This window comes from Furipterus horrens, unplaced genomic scaffold, assembly GCF_987537825.1.
Source record: "Furipterus horrens unplaced genomic scaffold, mFurHor1.1.pri manual_scaffold_4, whole genome shotgun sequence".
In the NCBI taxonomy this organism is placed as follows: domain Eukaryota; kingdom Metazoa; phylum Chordata; class Mammalia; order Chiroptera; family Furipteridae; genus Furipterus; species Furipterus horrens.
The window spans coordinates 14325828-14350976 of NW_028327174.1; the positions used below are offsets into that span (position 1 = coordinate 14325828).

Genomic DNA, 25149 nt, shown 5'->3' on the forward strand with positions numbered 1-25149 from the left:
TATATTATCTGGCAATCATCTATATGGTGGTGCTTCCAAACTTTGGCATGGAGTGAAAGTTACAATAACTGCTCCCATTCTGCTTAGGGACCGACCCCCTTTGGCAGTAAGAGAGATCTGGAACCCATTTCTAGGCTCGGATAAGAAATAAGCTAACTTTATTTCTTTCTCAAGTAATTTTTTTGAGCAAGGCTAAAAGAAGTCAAGGAACTCACCAGGTAATGACATTCCTTAGTTCGTCCCAAGCATGACGGTATTGGTTCACAATGAGTTCCGCTGCCTCGATATCCTTCATTGCACTCACACTTGTGCTGCAATTCCAAGAGCAGAGGCAAAGGGGTTACAGAAAACTGCGGCCTTCCATGCCTTGGCCTCCTGTGGTGCTGAGACGTGAGCTACGGAAACCCTGGCTTTTTCTTAGACTTCAGCTTCTAGAGCTGTCGGTCACCCACATTCCACATTAAATTTCTCAACCTGATCGTTTCTTGGTGCTTTAATTTTAAAAAAAATCCTCACTGGAGGACATAGTTATTGACTTTAGAGAGAGGAAGGAAGGGAGAGAAACGCTGATGTGACAGAGAGACAGTGATCACTTGCCTTTCGCATGAGCCCCGATTGAGGACTGAACCCATACCCCAGACATGTGCCCTGGCTGGGAATCAAACCTGTGACCTTTCAGTTTATGGGACAACACACTGACCAGGCCTCATATTGAATTTACTGCTCCAGAAGGGCCATATGGAGAGCCTCAGAGAACTTAGACTCTAAGGAGCATCCCATTGGAAAAATTGGCTCCTCCATCTAAGAGGGAAAGATTAAGTGAGCCACCAGGTATCCACTTGGTGGAGCTCCATGCACAGGGCCATTGCTAGACTAAAAGGCACTTTGTGTAATTTAAGAGAGGCACCCCCTTTGAGTAGGCGAATCTGAGTAAGGCGTTGCCTCTACACGGACAACCAGTACCTCCAAATGTGAATGTGACCTTATTTGGAAAGAAGATTGTTATTACGTAATTAGTTTACTAGTGGGAGAGGAGCTTGCGGGGAGAGGAGGAATTGAGCAAAAAGGAAAAAAGGACTCATGAACATGGACAACAGTGTGGTTGTTTGGGGGCGGGGGGCACAAGGGGCTAAATGATAATGGGAACAAATCCAATAAAGGTTGAATTAAAAAAAAAAACATAAAAAAAGATGAAATCATACTGGAGTAGGTTTGATCCCTAATCCAACGTGACTGGTGTCCTTATAAAAAAGGGGAGATTTGGACAGACACACATGAAGGGAGAATGCCACATGAACATGGAGACAGACATCACTGTGATGCATGCGTAAGCCAAGCAACACTGAAGATGGCCAGTGAACCACCCAGAGCTAGAAGATAGGCATGGAACAGATTCTTCTTCAGAGCCCCTAGAAGGAGTCTAACTTGCCAACACCTTGATCTTGGACCTCTAGCCCCCAGAGCTAAGACACAGTATGGTTTTGTTGTTCGATGCCACCCAGTTAGTGACACTTTGTTATGGCAGCTTTAGCAAACTAATACAGATACTGAGAAATCTTTTTTCTTTCTCAAATACCATTTGGCAACTCACGTGAGTCAAAAATAAATGCAATTTGTTTGCTAAATCCTTGGTGAGCTATAAGACTGCAGTGAGCTCTTTCATGATTAGTACTTTGTTGTTGTTTTTTTTTAAATCCTCACCTGAGGATATGTTTACTGATTTTTCAGAGAGAGAGGAAAGAAGAGAGAAAGAGAGAGAGTGAGAGAGCGAAACATCAATTGATTGCCTCCTGTATGTGCTGGGCCAGGGATCGAACCCACAGCCTAGGTATGTGCCCTGACTAGAAATTGAGCTTGCAACCTTCTGGTGCATGGGATGATGTTACAACCAACTGGGCCACCTGGCCAAGGCACGATTAGTACTTCTCCATGGCTGCAATCCTAGTACAGTTGTTACCACCTCTCCTGGATTGGATAAATTCCTAAGCAGTAGCTTTTCCTGCCTCAGTCTCTCTTAGATGAGGCTAAGTGAAAGTGACCTATAAACTGCAGTGCTACAGAAATATAAAGCAAGGGTGTGATTAAGAGGGAAGCTCTGGAGTCAGACGGTCTGGGTATGAATCTCAAACCATGATTTATTTTCTGTGTCATGTGAGCAAAGCATTTAGTATAAGAAATACTAATAATTGTACCTATGTGGCACCAAAAGCAAAAATAAATGTGTGACAACGTCAAACTAAAAAGCTTCTATACAGCAGAGGAAACCATCAACAAAATGAAAAGGCAACCTGAGTAGGAGAAAATATTTGCAAATCGTATCTGATAAGGGATTAATATAAAAAAGTATAAAAACTCTTAACAACTCAATATTAAAAAAAACCAACCCCAAACAATCTAAATAAAACATGTATAGAAGCTCTGAATAGACTTTTTTTTTTCAGAGAAGATCTAGAGATGGCCAACAGATATATCAAAAGATGTTCACATCACTGATCATCAGGGTAATACAAATCAAAACAACAATGAGAGATCATTCACACTTGTAAGAACAGCTGTCATACAAAAAGACAAGAAACAACTAGGTTGGTGATAATATGCAGAAAAGGGAAACCTTGTGCTCTGTTGATGGGAAAGTAAACTGGTGCAGCCACTGTGAAAAAAAGATGGAAGTTACTAAAAAATTAAAAGTAGAACTACCATATGATTCAGCAATTCTACTTCTGGGCATTTATCTGAAGAAATCAAAACACCAACCTAAGAAGGTATGTGCACTGCAGCATTATTTACAATAGGCAAGATGAAGAAATGAGCTTATGTGTCCATTGACAGACAAACAGATAAATAAAATGGGAGACATACACACACGGGAATATTATTCAACCATAAAAAGGAATAAAATCTTGCCATTTGCAACAATATGGATGGACCTTGAAGGCATTACGCTAAGTGAAGTAAGTTAGATAAAGAAAGACAAATACTGTATGATCTTACTTATATGTGGAAAATAACAAAACAAAGCACTCAAAACCAAGATCATAGAAACAAAGAACAGATTGGCAGTTTCCAGAGGCACTTTTATGTCTAGAGGAGAAAAAGCTTCCTTTGCTCTCTGCCATGGCACGCCTACCACCCCAGGGCCCAGGTACACGCAGGTTGCATGGTCATCGCAGTCACCAGCTCCGGGCAGCAGGCAATAGTTGACCTCTGAGCAGTGTATTCCGTCCCCCATCCATCCCTCAAAGCACAGGCAGATGGCGGACCCATCCCTAGTTTCGAGGCATTCTGCCTGCAGGAGGAAATAAAGAAGCAAAACTTTGGAAACCTTAGTCCAGCTGCATGATTCCAAAAGCAAAAAAGGATTTTCTGAGGTACATTCTAGAAACACATATTTGCATGCAGTTCAACGGAAATAATTAAAGCACACATTTACATTGAGTTCAATGGGAGAGATGAGATGGTTTCAAGAGCAAAATTGTTTGGAGCTGGTCACCACTAACATCACTGTCATTTTATTGAGCCAGGGACTCTTCTTAGTATTTTGTATGTGCACGCCATTATTTTGAGGAAGGTATTGTTATTGTGGATAAGCAAACTGAGGCTCACAGGAGCTAAGTAACTTGCCCAAGGTCATACGGCTACAAAGAGTTATTAAACCCAGTTCTATGTGATGCTGAACCCCAAGCTTCTAATCACTGTACCTTTTCTTAGGATGACCACACCAGAAGGTCAAAAGACAGGGTGAGAGGAAGAGATGTACAAGGTAAGTTGTTGTGATGAGGTTGTCTAGGTGGATGTGAGTAGCCCAAGGGGAGTCTCATGGGCTGGGCTGAGGCATTTGCATCTGATTTCATCCTTAGAGCCAGGGGGAGTTCCTGAGGGGCTTTCAGCATGGGAGAAACAGGGGTATGATTGACTTCAGGCCACTTTGGCTGGGGGTGGACAATGACTGGACTATGGATAGTCAAGAGAGGCAGCAGGGAGACCAGTTATTAGTCTGTGGGTAAAGGATGAAGGTGACGATGGCCAGGTGGTGGTGTTGATATTCAAAATATATTAATGAAAGCAATGGCAGGCAAGGGGTAAAGGTATTAGTGAAAACAACGGGAGGGGGGGTTCGGCTACACAGAACTTAGGGTGAGTCACTTCATGTCTCCACGCTACAGTTTCCTAATTGGTAAGATGGGGATAACACAATTTGCTTCATTGGGTTTGGTGGGAGAATAAGTGAGATTGCATACAGTAAAGTGGCTTGGAAACTGGAATCGGAATCAAGAGCTTAATACTAAGGACCTCAATTGCTGATTTTCAGTCTGTGATTTTAAGAGCCCCAAACCCCCTGCACATGTGCATTTAGGAAGTGGAGCCTCACAGAAGGTACCTGGCACCATCTTTAAAATGCAAGGTTTAAACAAAAGTGCCTCATGCAGTGAAAAGCCATCAGACCCTGCCTTTTGGAAAGGCCTTCTTCCTTCAGAATTTCCAAAAATATCCAAGACGTTTAGAAATAAAAAACAACACTCACGTTTTTGTCGCACCTCACACAAGGGCTGTCCTCTACACAGAGGATTCCATCCCCTTTATATCCTGGGTTGCAAACACAGCTGCAACAAGAGGGATGCACAGAATCAGCCCCAGAAATATACGCACCAACCACCGGAACAAGCCAGCCAGCCAGGGGTTCAGGGCATGGCTTAGGTACCAAGGTGGTTACAGGAATTTCTGGGGTCTGCAGTCAGGCAGACCTCGGTGGGAATCCAGGCCCCACCTCTCAGCAGTCGTGGGACCCTGGGTGAGTCCCTTAACCTCTGGAAGATTCTGTTTTCTCATCTGGAAAGTGGGTCTAATCACACCGCTTCCTTCCTAAGGCCATGGTGAAGACTAAATGAGCTAATACATGGGGAGCATTTAGCAGGGCATGGGAACTTTTTAAGGCTCAACATCTGCCAGCTTTTCTGCTCATAGTGGACTGGAATCTGCCTCTTTATAATTCTAGTTATTATCTCTGATTTGGCAGAAAATAGCTCCACCCTCTTCCCTATGCAACAGGCCTTAAACTATGTGAAATGAGTCACACGAGACCTCCCTTCTCTCCCTTTTCTAGTCCCTTAAGTAACCCCCCTACCACATACAACATTCTCAGGTGCCTCATTCTGTGAATTGAAATAGTTGACTGACCTCTTACCCTTTCAGATACTCCTCTCAAAATGTTCCACCATGATAACCTCACTATTAAATGCAGGGCCACTTATTCAACCAATATTTATTGGTGGCCTTACGATAGGTACTGGGACTCCCTGTGGGTCCGTTATACCCCCATGTTCTTACTGCAAATTGTGTGCCTCACAAAAATAAAATAATATATTTCATGTATCAAGTCCCTTAGAGGAACTAAATACTTTATCTGGCACCCAAATGAAGACATCGTTTGACCTCTTCCAACACTGACTTACTTAAGTTTATATAGTGTATACAGACCTACAGCCACAGTCCTTTGTGGGTGATTTAAGAGGTTTTATGGGTAATTTTGATAACTTGAGTTTTTGCCTTATGCACTGATATAGATTTTAACCCCTAGGAAGATGCATTTCCATCATAAACTGTGGAAGAAAAAGGACAGTCACGGGTCCCATGCTGCCCACGGTCCTAGTGGGAGAGACGGACCATAGCAGGTAAGCATATAGCTATGTAATTTCAAATTAAGAAATGTGCTGTCAAAATAAGGCCAAGAATCCAAACATTGTCTGCATTTCCCAGAAAATGTGGGGGTTGGTTACTGACTTTGAACCAAATATGACTGGGGAGAAAATGTTCTCTCCAAGCCCACTGAGTATGTTATCATTAAGGAAACAAATAATGATTCAATGACCAAAGACACAATTTCCTGTAAGATGCCTTTAACAGGGGAATTATTATTAATGACGTTAGGAAGTAAAGATGTTTTTTAAAGGCTTGGAAAGTTGGTGGACAAATCTTCATTTCCTTCACATGAGTGATGATAATAATTATAGTTTCCATGACTAAATATCTGTGATATGCTAGCTCTGGTACTGGGTGCATTTACAATCTCCAAAACTGCCCTGCTAGGTAGGTAGCATCACCCTTATGTACTGTTGAGGAAAGTGAGGCTCAGAGAGGTTAAGTAACTTGCCCAAAGTCACACAGCTGATACGTTTCAAAGGAGGGAGTGCAGCAATTCAAACCCAGCTTACTTTGAGGTTTTCTCCACAAACGCCACACTGCCAGCTGAAGACAACATGCTTCAGTGTATGGGTTGGGTCTGTCCATAGGTAACACAATGGTCACTGGCCATTAAGGGTGGTAACCCCCTCCCTGGACCTACCTTCCTCTCCCATTGCTGTATTGGCAGGTGGCATGGAGGTGACAGAGCTGCAGGTAGGGCCCACAGGCTGAGGTCTGCTTGTGACAGAATCTGCCTGCAGAGCCCTGTCTGCACGTGCCGGAGAGGCAGTCCCCGTCGCTGTCAATCCGGTTATCACATTTTCCATTCATGCAGAGACATTCTGAAAGGGAAGGAAGAGCAACCTTCAGGGCTTGGGGGACAAGCTTAGTCTTGGGGCACATGGGTCATGGAAGACAAGGACCTGCTCCCCTTACTCCCACTCACTCCTGTCAGAGCAGAACCCGAGGCTGATCAGGGAAATGCTCGGGATGCTATTTCTTAGGGTCTCTTGGTGAGGTTGACTGTCCCATCAAGGAAGAGAAAAACCTGGACTCAGGGGTGCTTTCCATGTACGTGGGGGAACCTGGGGGGGGTGCCCAGGGAGGGTTGCAATGGCGTGACAGCAGCCAAGGAACTCAACTTTCACCTACTTCGTGGTTGGAGAGTTTAGCCTGGAAACATCGCACCTTTGCGTGAAGACATTTTGGAATAAATGGAAGTGATTTGTCATGCCGGCGTGGCCACTGGTGCTAGCTTACATATTTCTTCTCCACTCTCCCTCACAGCAAACCAATTGTAATGGTGGTCAGTATTTGCACACTGGCCTTGTTCTAGGCATTGGGCCAGCATTTAACCTGTACCATCTCGTTAACAGTCAGCAGCTTCACAAGGTATGCGCTTCTATCATCCCGTTTTTCTGATGAGAAAACCGAGGCCCAGAGAGGTGACGCAAATTGCCTAACTGGCTGCTTGGTTTCCAAGCATGGACTTGAACTTGGGTCTTCAAAGTCCATTTCTGTTAGTGACCATGTATAAACATAACAGATCAGTATATTCACTGGCATTTCCACATGCCCATTGTCATTTTAAACTTTAGCAGCTTACTTTGCTTTTGGTGATAGGTATTTAAAAACTGCAGTGTGAGACAGCTTATCGGACTCAAGCTCTTAGATCTGCAGAAGTGAATGATTCTGAAAGGGAGGAAGCAGAGACTTGGGGGCTCGAAACTGGTCAGAAATAAAGGAACCTGTGATTTTGCCCCTGAAGGGACTGACGGGGTAGGAATTAGTTTGTGTGCTTGGAGCCAACATCCAGGAAAGAGAAGAGAAACACAGGGAAGGGGCTGGAAAAGCATGGCTAGATTTAAAACAAAAAAGACTTTTTCATAAACTTTTAAGCAAGTCAGGGCTTAATGAGCAAGGAAGAAGACCCCAGAAAGGAGGCTCCCCTGCCTGAGACGGCAGGCAGCCCCAGACCTGGACCGAGTGGCGTCCGAGCAGGAAGCCCAGTGCCGCTGCCCCCCAGCCTCAGCAGCCTGCCCCACTGGTCTCCTAAGAACGGCAATGTTCGCAGGCTTTGGAAGAAACCCTGTTTTTCTTTTCTCCGAAACCTTATTTGGCAAAAGAACATTGAACTAGGACCAGCAGCCCTGAGTGTGGTGCTCTGGCTTCCTGTCCCTTGTAAGAGGTAGCTGTGAAGATCAAAGCAAGGTAAGAGAGGGGAAGGCTTGTGTGCTTTGTAATAAATGAGTGAAGTTAGTAGCAGCAGTGGTAACAGTGGCTTAATTTATTCATTATTTGCTGGGGGCAAGTTCTGTGCTAAATCCCTAAATTATGGTCTAACTTAATCAATGGTGCATGAAGTGGATACCAGTGTTATCTTCATTTTATAGGTGGGAAAATTGAGGCTTAATGAGAGACTTTTTCTAAAGGAGTATGGCCAGTAAGTAGCTCGGTGGAGATTTAACTTCAGTTGGGTTTGACTTCACAGCCAGCTCTGATCCATTCCCTTTATTCTTTTTAAGTTCTAATCTTAGCTTAGAAGTACGTATCTAAATATATTTATATACATAAATGAACACATAATGTCATTTTAATGAATATTTTCTAGGATTATATAACTGCATTTTTTCATTGTCTGTTGTAGTGGAACTTTCTACATCTCCTATAGGCTTCTTGACATTTTATGTCACTGAACTGAGAATAATAGCAACAGCAGCAACAATAATAGATAATAATAAAAGCTAGCGTATTCGTAGTGCGTACTATGTGCTAGACATTGTTCTAAGGCAAGTGCTTTCCATGTAAAACTTGTACCAATCGTGTGAGGTAGTTAATATTATTATCCCCATTTTATATAGATGAGAAAACTGAGCCCTAGAGGAATGTACTTACGTGCCCAAGGTCCCACATTTTGCACAGAGAGGAACTGATGGGAGCAGACTGCTTGGAAGGCAGGGAGCAAGTCTGTTCCTTGGTGTGGAGCCCACGGTCACTTCAGGTATGTGGAGAAACTTTAAGAGCCTGGTTTTGAAAGTGTGGTCCTTGGACCAGCAGTGGTCAGCCTTCCCAGGGAGCTTGTTGGAAATGCAAATTCTCAAATACCACCCCGGGTCCTCTTCCCAGACGCTCTGTGGAGGGGCCCAGCACTCTGGCCCCTGCCACAGTTTCAGAACTCAGCGTTAGGAGATGCCCTGTGATGAGGGCATTTGCCAAGCAAATGGGCGCAGGATGCCGACCTGCACTGTCTGCCTGCTGCGGTACAGCGGGGAGCCTGCCTGAGGAGCAGAGGGAAGCTCTGGAAGTGCCACTTACCTTTGTCACACCGAGGTCCGTATTTGTTGGGATCCGAGCAGAACTGGCACTGGGAGCCCTTGAAGCCACCCTGGCAGATGCAACTTCCATTGCCACCGATGCCATCTATGCACTGAGAGCAAAGACAGTCCCGTGGGCTGCCAGGACAACACATGCCCACCCCTAAAAGGGGTCCCAGACACTTCTGTTGCATGACCTGACTTCTTGGAACTCAGATTAAATCCTGCTTGAAATGACTCTTTGGGCCCCTTTGTGGACAGTGGAGTCATGTTGGTATCAGGTAGGAAGCTTCAGTGACAAGTCTGGGGTCCCAAGCTAGGATTTAGAACTTTAAGGGAAGTCATTCAAGGCAGAGAGGAGAGTCACAGTGGGATCTGGGAACCTCCAAACAATGCCTACGGGATGGCATGACAAGGCACTGACCTCCGGAATCGCGACTGGCTTTTCTTCCCAGATTCTCACGTGCTCAGATCTATGACTTCACAATGCAGTGTTTCTTCCTTCGGTCGTAAATATTTTTGCCTCCTACCTCCCCAGCCATTTCAAGGTTAGATTTCCAATGATCAACACTCATCAGGGTTGGGCGTGGGTGCCTTCCGGACCACCCAGCTGTGGTAATTAATTAATACCAGCTCTGTCCTCATCTCCTTGCCTATGTGGTGTCTCCACATGTGGTTGCATGGTTTTTCCTTCCCCTTGAAAGAGCCATATTTTAAATGTGAATGTCTTAAAGGCACAGATCTATGCTTTTTCCATATGAACCATGGCTTCTTTTCTTTTTAACCTTCATTTATTTAGCTCTGGCCTCTAAGCTAAGTGAATTAAATGTTGGCCTTTATGGTTCACTAGGTTTTGGAGATAAGGTTAAAAAAAAAAAAAGCAATCGTTGGGTAGTGACTTTTTTTTAAGTATCATAAAATCTTAGTCCTAGAAGGAATCTTAAAGAGTCAGCCAACCCTACTATCTCCCATGAGCCTTGTCAAATGGCCCAAGGTCATGCAGTCAGCAGTAGAACAGCAACCAGTAGAAGTGACATCTCTCTACCCTACCCTCACCCTTTCTTCCCAGGCAAGATTCCTTCACATGTAGATACCTGTTCTTTTAGTAACTGATCTGTTTTATTTGTACTTCCTGGGAATAGTGGCCAGCATTGTATCATTTCTTGGTTCAGGGGTTTGAAAAATCATTTGTCAACTTAAGAAAGGTCAACCTCAGCATTTATCAAAACATACGCAACAGGGACTGTCCTTATCACCTGTCCGTTTCCTGAGCATGGGTTTGAGAAGCCTCCCGGACACTGGCTGCAGCTGCGACCATAGAAACCTTTGCAGCACTTCGGCACCTGAGAAACAAAATGCACTGTTGTCTTTGAAAATCCAAAGCAGAGTGCTGATTCCTTAATGTCTATTATTATCACAACAGCATAACCCCCGTCTCCCATTAGGAGCTCAGCTTTTCTTTTTCTTTCTTTTTTTTTTTTTCTGTGTGGTTGCCTCTCACTTGTGCCCCCAACTGGGGACCTGACGTGCAACCTAGTAATGTGCCCTGACTGGGAATCGAACCAGCGACACTTGGCTCGCAGGCCAACGCTCAATCCACTGAGCCACAGCAGCCAGGGCTCAGCTTTTCTTTTGCAGGTGATGTTATGGCTGGTGCTCAGGCACCTGTTCTCCACAAGTCCACGGAGGGCTGGCCATGGGGGTCTGCTTGGCTCTGGTACCATGTGAATAAGACAGATAAAGGCTTATGCTCATGGGTCTATGTTCTATCTGATCAGGAAGGGACAATACATAAGAAAGAAGAAAGAGGAGGAAGAGAGGGGAGGGAGGGGAGGAGGAGAAAAAGAGGGGATTTCAGAACTGGGAAAACGAAGTACAACAATAAAGTGGCAGCAGGTGAAGGTAGGGGTGGGGGGGACGGGGGCGGCCACAGCGGACTGGGTGGTGATGGAGGGGGTGAGACTTAAAAGGAGGCTTGAAACACACCTCAGCCCCGAGAAAATCTAGAAGAGCATTCTGAGGTTGGGAATGGCCAGGACGCGCACCCCACAGTGGGGCTGAGGGTAAGAGGCAGGTCGGAGACAGTGGGTGGGCTGCGTGTGGGAGGCAATGAGAGCGTGGGCTCTAAATTAAAAGTGAGAAGGTACCACAGGCGAGGTGAATGCAGGGAAGAGGGTGACCTGGCTGCTAGGTAGAGAATCCACCCTTTGATCCCTTTTCAGGAAGACATTGCCAATGCTACCCAAGCAACTTGTGACTGCCCAGAACCTGGGGCTCATGAGTGTGGCCTTGGCACTGCCCAGCCTAATGGCTTCTGTGTGAGCCCTGGTGGCCTGGATGAGGGCCCAGCCGCACCCGCTCCTCACCGTCACAGTGGCATTACAGAGCACGGCACAGCCAGTCTTGGGGGTCCTGGTTCTGCCCGTGTAGAGACATCCTTTTATGAAGAGGGCCTGGAGGAAAGCCAATGAGAAAAAACATTGCTGTCTGCCTTTCCAGGTCCTCTGGGCATTGCACAGTGTCTACGAACACCAGACATTCTACTTCCATTTTACCAGCGACATCAAGGAGCTTCTCTAGGGCACACTGGCCCATGTGGGTCCCCGTCAGAGCTTGGTAGACTACAGGCCAGGGTTTGTGCCAGGACACATGTACCTTTATGCCCACTCTCATCCCACGGCAGACATCAGGGAATACTTTGCTGTTCATCTTGGATATGGTTTAGCCTCTGCTTTCAATCAATTGCCATCCCTAAGCTCCTCTTAGATAGAAATTTTGGAGTCAGTAGAGCATCTATCTATCTCTAACATTTATTTTATTTTTATTTTTTCCAATTTTATTTATTTATTTGTTTGTTTGTTTGTTTGTTTGTTTATTTATAGAGAGAGGGAAAGGAGAAAGAGAGGGAGAGAAACATCACTGTGTGGTTGCCTCTCACGTGCCCCTGACTGGGGACCTGACATGTAACCTAGTCATGTGCCCTGACTGGGAATCGAACCAGTGACACTTGGTTCGCAGGTCGATGCTTAATCCACTGAGCCACAGCAGCCAGGGCCCAAGAGTCTATCTCTAATTTTAGAAAGATACCCCTCCACTAAAATAGTGATAATCTGATTTTTCTCTTGGGGGTAGGGGCAGGTGTAAATGCATCCTTCCATTCTCTAACCCCAATGCCTATTCATAATTATCTAGAACTACAAGTTATTGAGAACTTACTAGGGTTGGACACATTGCACTTATAAGGTTATCAATTTTCAACTCCATGTGGATATTTTTCATCCCTTTTTTATAGATGAGGAAGTTGAAGCCCAGATAGGTTGTTCTTTTTCTAAGCAACATTGCTAGTAGGTGGCAGCTTCAGAGAATGGGACCCGCCTTGTCACATATTATACTAACTTTAGGAAATGACAGGCACATCATGGCATCTCTATGGGCCTCAGCTGCCTAATCCATGAAGTGGGACAACAGAAGCATTAGTCCCTGGCTCAGATTTTATGTTAAATAAATGTCGATATTGAACTTACTCCTTCATCTTAGGCTTTTGCTCAAGAAGAAAGCTTTGAGAACGTTGCAGACTATAAGATCCTAAAATCTTAGATGTATTTACTGAGGAAGGAATCTTCAGTCCTCTAGTTGGACCTCAGGATCATCAACCAAGTGTCAACCATGGAAGCCTGAGGGGGGCAGTGTCAAGGCTCTTTTGGCTCCAACCCGAGTGTCTCATCTCTCTTTCTTCTTTTCCTCCTCCTTTGGGCTGAGGCAATGTGGGATCATGGTTCTGTCACGTGTCAGCTGAGTGACCTGGTGTGAGGTGTTTTATATTTCTTTATCTTAGTTTCTTGATGATACAATGGTTATGATAATCATCTACCTACCTCAGAGATTTGCTGCATAAAGCTTTTAGAACAATGTCTGGCACACAGGAGTCACTGTGATACCAGCCAACACAATCTCCTCTTTCCCCTTCCCTCTCCATATTCCCAGGTTGACAGCATGCCGAAGGACTCAGGGGTGACGACTTCATTTAGAAAAATACGTATCTGAACACCTGTGCCGATTTAATTGTAATGTTTTACTTTTTAAATGCTTCACAATAGGTTTTCATTAAAGAACTCATCACCTTCCTCAATGATTTATTCTAGTGTTGAATGAAGCTTCTGATTGGGGGAAGTTCTTTCTTAAGATGAACGTATAGGCAGAACTTTTTATTATCAACTTAGCCTTAGGACACCTTGCTTTTGCCACCAATAGAGTACATGGCACATGGATTATGAATTGTACAGCTGCCTGTTTTTCTTTTAGATTAGAGCTCTCAAGACAAAGCCAAAATAAACTATCTTATTCATCCTTTGCCCCCAGAACCAGCACTATACTCCTCAACAGATATGTACAGAATTCAATCAAACCTGAAAAGGTCTTATGGTTCTAGTGTTACTTTTTTGATATTTCTCTCTAGAATAATGTTTAGGAAGAGCAAATACAAATAAAGGGTGGCAGAACAATGCCAAAGTATGCCACTTGACATAAGGATTATTTTGAGCTAAAGGTACCTAAAAAATAGGAGTTACGAAAGGGACCCTCTGATTTCTTACTTTTTTTCTGAAAACAGGAGATAAGACTCCTATGTTAAAGATGTTCTCTTTGCACCAGGAGAGAATAAATAACTTGTCACCACAAACAGGGATTGAAGCCAGGAAAAACCCGTACACACAGATATTGTTAAAACAACTGATCTTCCATGAGCCTCTCCAAACATTTTAGTTGCTTTCCCAAAATTGCCATTCTTCGTTCAACCTACTAAATAAGCATCTGGGTTCTGCCACTTGTCTGGGTCTTCCTTCTCCTATGAAGGCTCCCATATAGGTGTAAAAATCTGAGTACTTTTCTCCTGTTTATCTGTTCTATGTCAGCTTAATTCTGAGGCTCAGCCAGAGGCCCTGAGAAGGTGGAGGTGAGGTGCTGCCTTCCCAACACAAACACTGTATTTTATTTAAGAGGGGAAAGTAGAAAAGGACTCAACTTTTACTGAATGGCTATTGGACCTCGGCATTGTGCTTGGGTTTTTAATCTATGCTAATCCTGTTGTTGTGGTTATTATTATTATAACTTCAAGATGAGAAAAATCAGAGTAAAAGGTTAAGCAACTTACTTAGGGTTAATGAGCAAGGATTCAAACACGGATCTGTGGGTTGTCTTTCTACCATCTCCCAGCTAGTAGGCGAAGAGCTACTCTTACACTACCCCAGGTGGGGTTCACATTTTTAAAGAGGAAGGTAGAAAGGATCAGAAACCACACCAGGGGGCTTGCTTGGGTACTGTGTGCTTTCATGAAGCTGTCACACTCACTGTGGGCTCGGAGTTGGCCGGACATTTGCTCCAATGTATCAGGTAACAGCTAACGCAAGTGCCCTGGAAGGAAGGACAGCGGATTAGCGCAGGTGCCCCTGTAGGAGGGATTCTGTCTGGTCTCACACTTCCTCTCTGTGAAAGGGGTTCTACTAGAGTAACTCCTGACCTCTCTCCCCATCCCCTACTGACTCAGAAAAAAGGAGTAAAGACAATGCAGGAGGGTGTTGGCAGAAGGGATGGAGCCAGCTCCCTCTTTTAGAGTCAGACGGATCAACTCTCTGCCATGTAGAGAGGTGCCTGACACTCAGGGGAGACTGTGGTTGCCCACCTGTGCCAAGGATAAAGTATTAGGATGAAGTCCTCATTCTCCAAGGAGCTCAGCAGTAATGAGGGTGAACATTAAAAGCCTGCCTTTCAGTCTCCTGGGCTTCTTGTTCCAGTGGTTCTCAATTCGGGAGCGAGGAAAGGGCTATGTGCCTCCAAATATCTCCTGATCCGTCCTCTGACCTTCTCTACTGGGCTCTGTTCTCCAGCAGGCACACCTTGAAGGATGGTGTGTTGGGTTTCTCTGCCCACGGCTGACTGGTTTTGGCCAATGGGAGGCACCAGCAGGATATTGACGGGTAGGAGGAGAACGAGGTCAAGGTATTTCTCCCCTACACTCTGTGTGCTTAGGCACCATCCCTACAGCTCCTGACGGTGTCCCTTCTTCTACTCTTCCCACTCTTACTGGGTGCAGGTAAATCTGTTTCCCTTCTTGACCTCTCACTATAACTCTTTGGCTCTGGGATGGTAATGATTTCCTGCCATTGCCTCTCCCTGGATGCCCTAACATAAATTGTTTGTTTCCTTGGCCTTGCCCATTTCTCTACAGTAACTTCTTCATTAAAATCTTTCCATTTGAACCTCTAGGATAAATTCTGCTTCTGGCAGAAACCATAGCCCCTAACAAATGCAGAGTGCTATTTATTAAACTTCTAAAATAAAAAATACATGTCCCTAAATCCAAACATACATGGTCAAAGGCAGCTATGGTTCAGCCTGGTGTAAACAGACTTCTAGAAGGTTCCAGCACCTTCTATTTTTTTTTTTTCCTAGCCCTAAATACTTTCCGGAGAATGCATTTATGCTTTCACTAGGCAAGCAAAACCACCCTCAACCACGTGGCAAAGGTAGATTTGACTTTAAACACAGAGCAAATAGTAGAAGACTCTATTCTAAGGCAGCTATTGCAAAGGCCTTTCTCCTATCTAACTAAAATCCTTTGGGTTGTGGTTCAAACCCACATCTTGAATCAGCTTTTTCAGGAGATGGAGAGCAAGCTTTTGAACATCCTGGAATTAGGAAACCTTGAACCGAGGGCTGCCCTTGTGACTCCACAGACATTTTCCCCTGAACCTGAATGGCAGCTGCTCGAGTTGGAGGAGCTCTGAAGGAGTCTAATTATTGATTTTTTCTGACTCTTCTCCACACAGGTCCTGTTTTCCTAATATTTTTTATCTTTGGGTCAGGAGATGAGACTATTTTCATCTGGCCTGTTCTGATATTTATCCCTGCCTAAGCCAAGCAATACACCTGCCAACACTTATTTAAAGGATTGAACCAAACATAAATCACTGTCAGGGACTGGCTGGGAAAGTGACCAAGTTTCTGCCTCTCTTAAAAAGTGGCTCTCAGAGTTAAATCCAATCCCTCAGACAGTATGACACTGGCACAGGAGACTAGTACTTTCACAGTAGCCTAAAAACAAATAGAGTAATGACATTAATGAAGATACCTGAAATCAAAGGAATCAGCCACAAGCCTGTGCCAAGTATTCAACTATGTATTTCCAGCCTTCATGACAAGAAAAGGGATCAATAAAACAGTATCTATCAAAAGAGACCATTATTCTTTGTTCAATGCCCATGTTCCAAGGATAGTGTGAGGACAGTTATTGCTACATTATGCAAGTGTCCTGAAAAGGAATACCCAGACCTATTATTGCTATGACTTTGGGGTTGTAGTTGTCATGGGAACAAAAAGATCACATGTAATAGCAATGTTAAAATTTGGGGTGCTCTGATTAAAACGAGCTGAGCCAAAAAATTGCTATGGAAACAGAAAAGTCCATTAGATGGTAGATACACAGACTCATAGGCAAACAGGAAATTTGGTATTTGAAAAGAAGTACAGAGAGATGGTTGATTGGCTAGGCCAGAGCATCTGCCTGAGAAGAAATTCTATTTTAAACACCTCTTAAAGTCCCTTGAAGTAAAGTGGGTTGAATAGTGTTCCCCCCCATATTTATGTTCCTCCAAATCTCAGAATGTGATCTTATTTGGAAACTGAGTCTTCAAAGATATTAATTAGTTAGGATGAGGTCATACTAGATTAAGGCGGGCTCTAAATCTAATGACTTGTGTCCTTACAAGAAGAGAAGGGGACACACAGTGGCATGTACAGAGAAGAAAGCCATGTAAAGAGAGAGGAAGAGATTGAAGCAATGTAGTTACAAGCCAAGGAATGCCAAGGATCTCTGGGAGGCACCAAAAGCTGGAAGAAGCAAGAAAGAACCTCCTTCCCCCACATATCCAAACCTTCAGATGGAGCATGGTTCTGCAAATACTTTGATTTCAGACTCTGGCCTCCAGAGGTGTGAGAAGATAAACCTCTGTTGCTTTAAGCCATTCAGTTTGTAGTAATTTGTTATAACAGCTTTATAAAACTTAATATACCCGGGCAGCATCTATCAGTGTGGAAATCCCCTCAAAGGAAACTTTGTTCATGCCTGCCTCTTCGTGAAGACAGAAATTCCCCTGAGATGAGGCTCCTCAGAACTGGGAGAACTAGGAATGTTGTTGGCTTGGTGGGGCTGTTTAGGGACCGAATTTACTTTTCCAGTTTTCTTACCTGTTGCAGCTCTCTCTTTGTTCCATCACATCGGTGGGGCAAAATTGGGATGATGGAGGGAGGAATTAGAACTCCACTCAGCGTATAAATCTGGCCATTTTTGGCAGCGACCTCAAGTTCTTCCATTGCCACATCATTTGCCAGAATCTGCCCCTGGAGAGAAGCAATGACATCTTTTCTTCTGTACTGCAGGGACACCAGTGGTCCCCTGGCAGGTCTGAATGGTGGCGACCTCACTGGAGACCTTCAACTTCACTTGACTTTTCAGTGAGTGGAAGATGGCTACTGGAAGGGCTTGGCTGTCAGGGAGAGATGAATCTGTTAAATGAACTCTTGACTGATGCCAGGCAAGGATGTCCTTGCAGAAATGGTCTTTACAGGTGCCACACTGGAGAAGAGGTATAACTATTCCAGCTCTACAGTATAGTTGCTATGACACCTTGGGCAAATTAGTTGACCTCTCTGTGGTGATCCATTCATTCAGATGCATTTATTGGCCCTGTGATATATGTCAGTGAACAAACCCAGACCAATTCCTGCTGATGTTGTAGAGAAGGTAGCAGAGAATGGACAAATGAGTGAAAAATTCTGGTCTTCACATTTATCCCCAAATCTGCTCTAACTGCATTACTAATGGCTGCTCCAGTCAAAAGTGTGGGGCTCATCCTTGACTTCCTCTTTCTTTATTCCCCAGCCAACCCGTCAGCACATTTTGGTAAGTCTACCTTCAGAATACCTTCAGGATTCAACCACTTCTTATTACCTTCCTGCTATCACCCTTGTCGGAGTCACCATCGTTCTTTTCAATTGCCTCCTAGCCCGTCTCTCAGAATGTATGTTTGATCACATCATTCCACTGCTCAAAATCCTCTGAAGGCTCTTCATCTCATTCGTAGGAAGAGCCTATGTTCTTACCTTGAATTCTTAGGTCCTGCATGCCCTGACCCCACCTCTTCTTCTCCTTGTTACTGTCTTGGCCTCCTCTCTATCCTCTCTCCCTTCCACTCCCTCTGACCTTGCTGTTGCTCAAGCAGACTAGGCACACTCCCTGCTTCGTGCCTTCACGCTTACTGTTCCCTCTCTCTGGGGTGTTGTTTTCCAAAAAGTCACACTGCTTCTCCCTTAATTTCATTCAGGTCTTTGCTCATATGTTTTCCTCTCCTTGAGGATTTCTTGGGCAGTGTATCTAAAATGTCAGCCCCTTTCCTGCTTTCTAGTCCCCTTCCTTGCTTTGCTGCTTTTCATTTAGCACTTCTTATTCTATAATATGTGGCATATTTTATTTATTTGCTTATTGTCTGTCCTCCTATTTACTAGAATGAAAATTCCACACAACCAAGGCTGTTGTACGCTCATTGGTTTACTTTCAGGACCTAAAATGGTATCTGGCACAAAGTAAGCACTCAATAAATATTTGTTGAAAGGATGAGTGGTCGTTCATCATCATCATCAACAATGAGTCAACAGGAGACATAATCACTACGCTGCCAGAGTTTTGCTGATATTACAACCCCAAGGAGTTCATTGAATAATGCTGCCTTCTTTGAGTTTCTTAAATTAGTAGTGCCTCCTACCTCAGGGCCTTTGTACATACTCTTCCTTCTGGCTAGAACTCTCTTCTACTCATCTCTACCCAAGTTCATTCTACTCATCCTTTGAACCTTGGCCAAAGCATCGCCTTCTCACTAAGGACCTTTGGAGTCCTAGGCTTGCTCAGACTCCTTCTGTTGCATGTTTTCTCAGTCCTCTTAACTTCTACTTGGTGGCACTGACTACAAGTGTAATTAAAGGATTCACTGGTTGCTAATTAGTTGTTTCAAGTCTCTTTTCTTTGTTGGGATGGAAGCCTGTCTTTTTCTCTGCTTTATCCTTGGCATCTAGTTCAGACTCTCACAAATGTAGCTGCTCAGCAGGATTTTGCTGAAAAAAGGCAACAAATGAATGAAATAATCATAAGGATTTTAAGCCTCTGAATTAGTGGAGAGGTAGGATAACCGGCAGAATAATCATAAGAAAAGCAAAAATGCACACAAATCACAAAACCAGTGGTAGAATTTTCACCTACGTTGTCGGTCGTGTTAAATTGTATGATCTGGTTGGCCATGCTCCTAATGCGAAGGGTCGAAGTGAGGGTGGCCACTTCAAGCTGCAACGAGAACAGCAGACAGAGACATTTATAGCAGCACACAGAGTCCTGCTTCCATCAAGTCCTCATTGGAAAAAACAGCTTGCGAATTTATGAAATAAATAATGAGAGCTTTGATGTCACGCATTTTTGTGGCTTTGGAGATATCTTTGATAGAAGGCTCATCATTCATAGCTAAGGGTACGCTTGGAACTACAGAAAAAGGTCACCTATTTCCTAGCGTCAAATATTGCAACTTAAGACTAGGTTAGGTATTTTGAAAGCAGTGGGGAAAAGAGCCAGAAAAAATGGGGCCAACCTCGGTAGAGGGGACAATGTGGTATCTGATGAGTTCCTGGAGCTTCCAAGATCCCTGCAAAGGAATTAAAATACTTCTTTAGTCAATGAAGAAAACAGAGCACCCTCTCCCCTCTTGTGGGAACCACCTCAAATGACTTTGGACACTTAGTCAAGAAGAATAAGTTGCCCACAATCTCTATTGGGAAGTCCATGTTGAGAAAAATCCCATCTGCCAAATAGCTAACATTTACCAAATTTATGCTCTGGCAAGAGCTGTTCTGAAAATATTAGGTGCACATTTCCTTCAATCCCCCCAACAGACCTGTGAGGTAGGGACTACTATCAACTAATTCCATGTCTGATAACACTGAATTTTAAAGACATGTCCAAGGTCACAAAGCTAACTTAGGACATAAGCCTAAGAATTAGCCCAAGCTCTCAGTCACTCTGCCCCATGACCTCTTTGAATGTCAAAGGCTACCTTCTGGATTTTCTACTACAGCCTTAGTTTATGATTCTGTTTCACTCACACCATCACCACTTACTGAGAAGTAGACAGTCCTTGTTTGGATCACCTGGTCGGGACACTTGCCCTTCTGAGCTCCCGTGGTACATGGGCATTTCTCCCGCAAAGCCCTTACTAAAGATTTGTCATGCTTCAGAAAATGGAAGCAATGGCGGAGAAAAAAGAGGGCCTTGGGACTATAAACAGAATGAGCAGTGCCCGTAAGGGAGTCCTGGAGAAGGAGCCCAGGGGTCACTCTCTTTGGGGGAAGAAGGCTGTGGGGGTGGTGGTGGTCTGTTGTAGGATGTTGCATATTCTCCCAGCTAAGCTGAAGCTGGGAGTTAGAGGCTTCACAACCCTTCCATCTGCTTCTTAAGTGGTACAGCCATGGTTACTAGGTGAACGGTTACAAATCAAGATCGTAGTAATGCCCAAGAGGCTGACCATTCTAGGGACATGTTTCAACACTGTGAGGGCCCAGATCAAAAGAAAGCCCTACTGAGTCTGAGTTCCATTTACTCAGACTCCTCTCTGCACTTGGCCTTGGTCCTTATGCCAAGGGAGTTACCTGTAAATAGAGTGACCACTTATCGTGGTTTGTCTGGTACAATGCTCATTGTCCCGGCACCCCCAATCACTTTCAAAATTGTCCTGGTGTAAATGACAAGTTATATGGCTACCGTATCTGTAAGTAAATAGCGTTATGTGCAGGGCACGGTTACCAAAAAGAGTGTTGAAATTGACTACCATCGGCAGTACCAGTTCTGCTACTATGTGGCCTTGGCGGCTCACTTAGCCACTGGGTTTGAACTTCCCCTTTATGCTACTTATGGTACCCAGAAGTGAGACTTGAAGGCAGAAGCAATGCTATTAAAAGTTTGGATGCTCAGTGGCAGAAGGGGTGAAAAAAAGTGGGGACCACTGGGGAAAATGTCAGACCAAACTGGACTGCAAACTCCCAGAAGGCAGGAACTGGGTCCGTCTAGCTTATTAATCACTATGTCCCCATCCAGCACAGCATGGAGCACATGGCAGGCCCTGCATAAACATTTATGCAGCACTGAGCTGGATCTCACGATCCTGAGTTTTAATCCTGCTTCTGCTTCTGTGTGACCTTGAGCAAGCTAATGAACTCCTTGAGTCTCAGCTTTACCTGAAAAACAAAGGGACTTGTATGGACTCCTTCCAGCCCTCTAATTCTATACGGAGGACTTTATCAATTGGGTAATCCACTTCTAAAGCCTCAAGAATTAATCGGTGTTGGATCCTTTTTACAAGAAAAGGAGAATTAAAGGGACAAACGCATGAATCAGCATCACCCCCGCCACTATGTGTGCCTGCTGCCTTACTCGGCTGGGGCTCACCGTCCCATTAGAATTCAATCCAGTACGACTCCTATTGACAGGTTGTGCTTCCAGGAGCTGTTGCTGCAGAAGAGTCTTTTGGTGAAGTGTATTCTTTCCCTTCTGAGACCATACACTTCCTCCCAGCTGTTTCAGGTAACAACAGCAGCAACAATAACAGCCCAAAACCAAACCTTTTGGCGCCAGAGACAGAGAGTTTTCTACCCAATTGCATGACCTTGAATTCTGTAAATCCACTTCCCTTTGTCCCATTTAGCTTTCAAGGTATTTGAGAATTGGCAAGGGTCAGTCTCTGCACCTTTTGCTTTTATTTCTGTCCGGTTCAGTGATGAAGTCATAAACTGGGGCTTATAATCCGTAGCTGTGGTCTTTGTGGGGGTGGGATGGTTTTGAGACTGAAAAAATTTTTTTTTCAGGGAGTAGAAAGATATACTGGAAAGGAAACATGGTACCCCAAATGAGAATTATAAACCGCTGTTCTAATGAGATCAGTTTGTTTTCCATTTTATTGGTATAGTTGATGGAAATTTCACTGTCTCCAGCTGAGGTTCTTCTCAGAAGAAACAACTAAAGGATGCTATTAAGATGACTTGAGACAGCATGAGCTTCCAATAGGCTGAGAAATTTTAACCCACACAGGCTCTGCGCTCGAGAAAGAAGCAAAAGTGGTTGTTCTATTTCTCGCCTAGAGATTAAAGTGGAAAAACAGGCTACGACTGAGGACAAACAGACTTGAAGTTTTATGTTCTTTGCAGGAAGAAAAATACTGCCTTTGAGAGAAACAAGATGGAGAGGCAGGAGCAGTGGTGTGTTAGTAAATCATTTCTATGGGGAAAAATAAGCCATGATTTATAGGGCTGGACAATTTCTATGGTGTAAATCACCACAGGCTGATTTCAAGCTACCAATGTGATCTCAGTGAATGAAGCTGGGGAGAGATACATACTGTCTACTCTGGAGAGCCCGAGGGAGACAGCTCCAGACACTGCTGGAAGAGGTTAGGAGGGAGGAGGAAGAGAAGAGCTTTCTGAGCAAAGGTGCTTGATGCAAAATCAGGGAGGTTGATTTTTTTTTCCTTTCTATTCTAGATTCTGATTAGGTGTCTGAGAAGTCCTTTATTATAAAAAAAAATCTGTATCAGAAGCTCATGCACTCAGAGAAGACATATAATCTCAGAATTTTAATAATCTCCCAGGGGAGCAATGTTCTTTTTTTTTTTTTTTAGCTTTAAAATTAGGTAGGTATAAGTATGAGTTCTAAAGAGCGGTATAACAGTCCCCCCCTCCCCCCCAATAGCTGTGTTTTAGAAAATTTGAGCATGAATCATACGTTTAAAATAAGATCCTATTTTTAAGACATTGGGAAATATAGCATTTTAAATGAAAACCTGTAGCAAATCCTTTAATATGTTGAACATCTGTTTGCAATGGGAGGGAGATTACCTTTGAATTTATCTCCTCGATGCATATCTTTTTAGTCCAAAGTTTTCTGAAACTAAGATATCTGTTCAGTACTGGAAATAGTCCAAAAAGGGATGCATCCATGTGAACCTCTAAACCATATACACAACAAGTTTCAGGGTTCCAGAAGGAGTGTGGCTTGGGCTACCTGAGTTAAAGCTGGTGTGTACTAAAATGTCTATTTTTGGGGCCTTATTCTAGTACCATTAAGTCAGAATGCTTGGGGAAAGGTTCTGGAATATGCCTAGTAAACAAGCCCATAGGTGATTCCTAAGCATATTAAAGTTTGGGAATAATTAACCTAAAATATCTGGATCCTCCCTTCTGTATAATCTATAGGAGGTCATAGGTAGTCTTGCCCATTGACGAAATGGCTGTGGCCCTTTCACCATTTGACATTCTAATGAACCAAATTCCATAGTTAGCTATTCTCTTCACTTTAAGGCTGTTATTCCCAGGAGAGGAAACACTTTAAATGCCTCAGTCATTTACACCTTAGTGTGAAGGATGAAAAAAAAAAAAAACCAAAAAACACAACACTTTTTCTAGAGAAGATTGTGAGGGAATTGAAGATTTATGGTTTACAAAGAGAAGGTTATAGTGGAGATAGATGAAAGCAATAAAAAGGTAAGGCTGGATCATCTAAAATAAAAGACATTTATGCCTTTTAAATTTAGCTTAGACCTAGCCCAGAATGACCTAGTTTATAGACTTCATTTTCTAGATGGTTTTAGAGTTATAGAGAACTTAAAGTATTGATTTAGCTACTGAGAAATATTAGAAGAGACAGGGACTAATCAAACCAACCATTTGTATCTGTGGATGCAAATAGATGTTATTTCCTATGCCTCATCTGATTGGTCACAACTGCTTGGAATTCCGTTGAGGAGAATTAAGCCATTGAAACACCAGGCTTAGTTCCAGAGAATTGTGATTGATTAATGATGCCTGCCTTGGTTGTGGGAGGATAGGTAGTGATATGTGTGCCGCTTTTTTTTGCCATGCCTAGTTTAGAAAAAGCCTGTATGGACACAGACTGAGGCAGTGACGTTGACATGATACCATCAGAGTAAGTAGGACACAATACCTCTGGAGAGAGGAGGTACTCGAGAGTGCCGTCCTTCATGTTATTCAGGGCTGCGTTGCTTGGAACAAAAACGGTGTATGGCCCACCAGCTCCATCCCCATCTAAGGCATGTCCCATGTTGGTTTTCTGCATTTAAGAAGTAAAATTTTATATCTGTAACTATCTCAGACAAATAGTTAAGTCCTCAAAAATATTTATAAGCGACACATCTACTAATTTTACAAAGGCTGGGCATAAATAGTTTCCCATAAATTCATGAAAAGCACATACCTCTAACAAAGATCTAAACTTGTTGTATCTTGGTTGTAGCATCGTCATTATGGTTTTCTAAAGAGAGGCATTTAAAAAAAATTAGTAAAAAAAAAAAGGGTGGTTTAGTAGACACCCTAACGTTAAAAGACTGTTGACAAAGTTTATGTGTAAATGTGGATAGATGAAAAGAGAAAGAACTTGTCAACATTGTACAAATGTTTTCTGCTGTTTTTGAAACAGTAGTTTAGACTTGCACATTCTGAAATAGCTTTCAGTCATCATCAAATAGATCAGGGGGGACAAATGTTATTGAAGTGAGATTGCCCTCCTCCATAAAGCATGAGAGATTAATTTTCACTGGTCACTGGACTGAATTCTCAGATGTGGCCCTAAAAGAGGACACAAAATCAAGGTCTTTTCTACACCGACAGTATGTCTTTCTCTCTGCAGAAGTATCCAGAATTATGTTCAAAACAGACAAATGATCCCATCTTTCCTGTGGTTGGGGTCCTAGCACAAATGAAGGACAAGTGTATATGCTGGCATGCATTTTCTTTTTGGGTGTGACTCTGTATGGGACAAAGGAGGATGAACTTGGGTTGATGTCACCATTAGCTGAAATATCTCACCTCTGTGTTGCTCTCAAATGTGGGCGCCAACTTGTCCATGACTCTGTCAAGAATGTGCAGGAGCCCATTGTAAGCAATTATGTTCCCCTCTATAATTTCTACCTTCCTTTTGCCTCCATACAATTTAAGCTTTAGTTGATTGTCCTATAATACCAAAGGAAAATAAAGTAAAATTAGTGTGGTGGCCTTGAAG

At 43.6% G+C, this 25149-nt stretch overlaps 1 protein-coding gene and 1 long non-coding RNA gene across 2 annotated transcripts in view; one reads left to right on the forward strand and one right to left on the reverse strand.

Annotated features, from left to right (window-relative positions):
• Positions 1-25149, reverse strand: part of STAB2 (stabilin 2) — a 125839-nt gene that overhangs the window by 65697 nt on the left and 34993 nt on the right. The window contains exons 13-26 of the mRNA XM_090272601.1: positions 24957-25100; positions 24346-24402; positions 24076-24201; positions 19679-19732; positions 19300-19380; positions 17235-17387; positions 14340-14402; positions 11360-11446; positions 10250-10336; positions 8995-9106; positions 6341-6521; positions 4523-4601; positions 3128-3286; positions 216-311 (exon numbers count right to left, since the gene is read on the reverse strand). Of these exons, the coding sequence (XP_090128727.1) occupies positions 216-311; positions 3128-3286; positions 4523-4601; positions 6341-6521; positions 8995-9106; positions 10250-10336; positions 11360-11446; positions 14340-14402; positions 17235-17387; positions 19300-19380; positions 19679-19732; positions 24076-24201; positions 24346-24402; positions 24957-25100 (1479 nt within the window). The remainder of the gene's footprint in view (positions 1-215; positions 312-3127; positions 3287-4522; positions 4602-6340; positions 6522-8994; positions 9107-10249; positions 10337-11359; positions 11447-14339; positions 14403-17234; positions 17388-19299; positions 19381-19678; positions 19733-24075; positions 24202-24345; positions 24403-24956; positions 25101-25149) is intronic.
• Positions 7833-25149, forward strand: part of LOC150011160 (uncharacterized) — a 32869-nt gene continuing 15552 nt past the window's right edge. The window contains exons 1-2 of the long non-coding RNA XR_016510430.1: positions 7833-7890; positions 8541-8680. This is a non-coding gene — a long non-coding RNA (uncharacterized LOC150011160). The remainder of the gene's footprint in view (positions 7891-8540; positions 8681-25149) is intronic.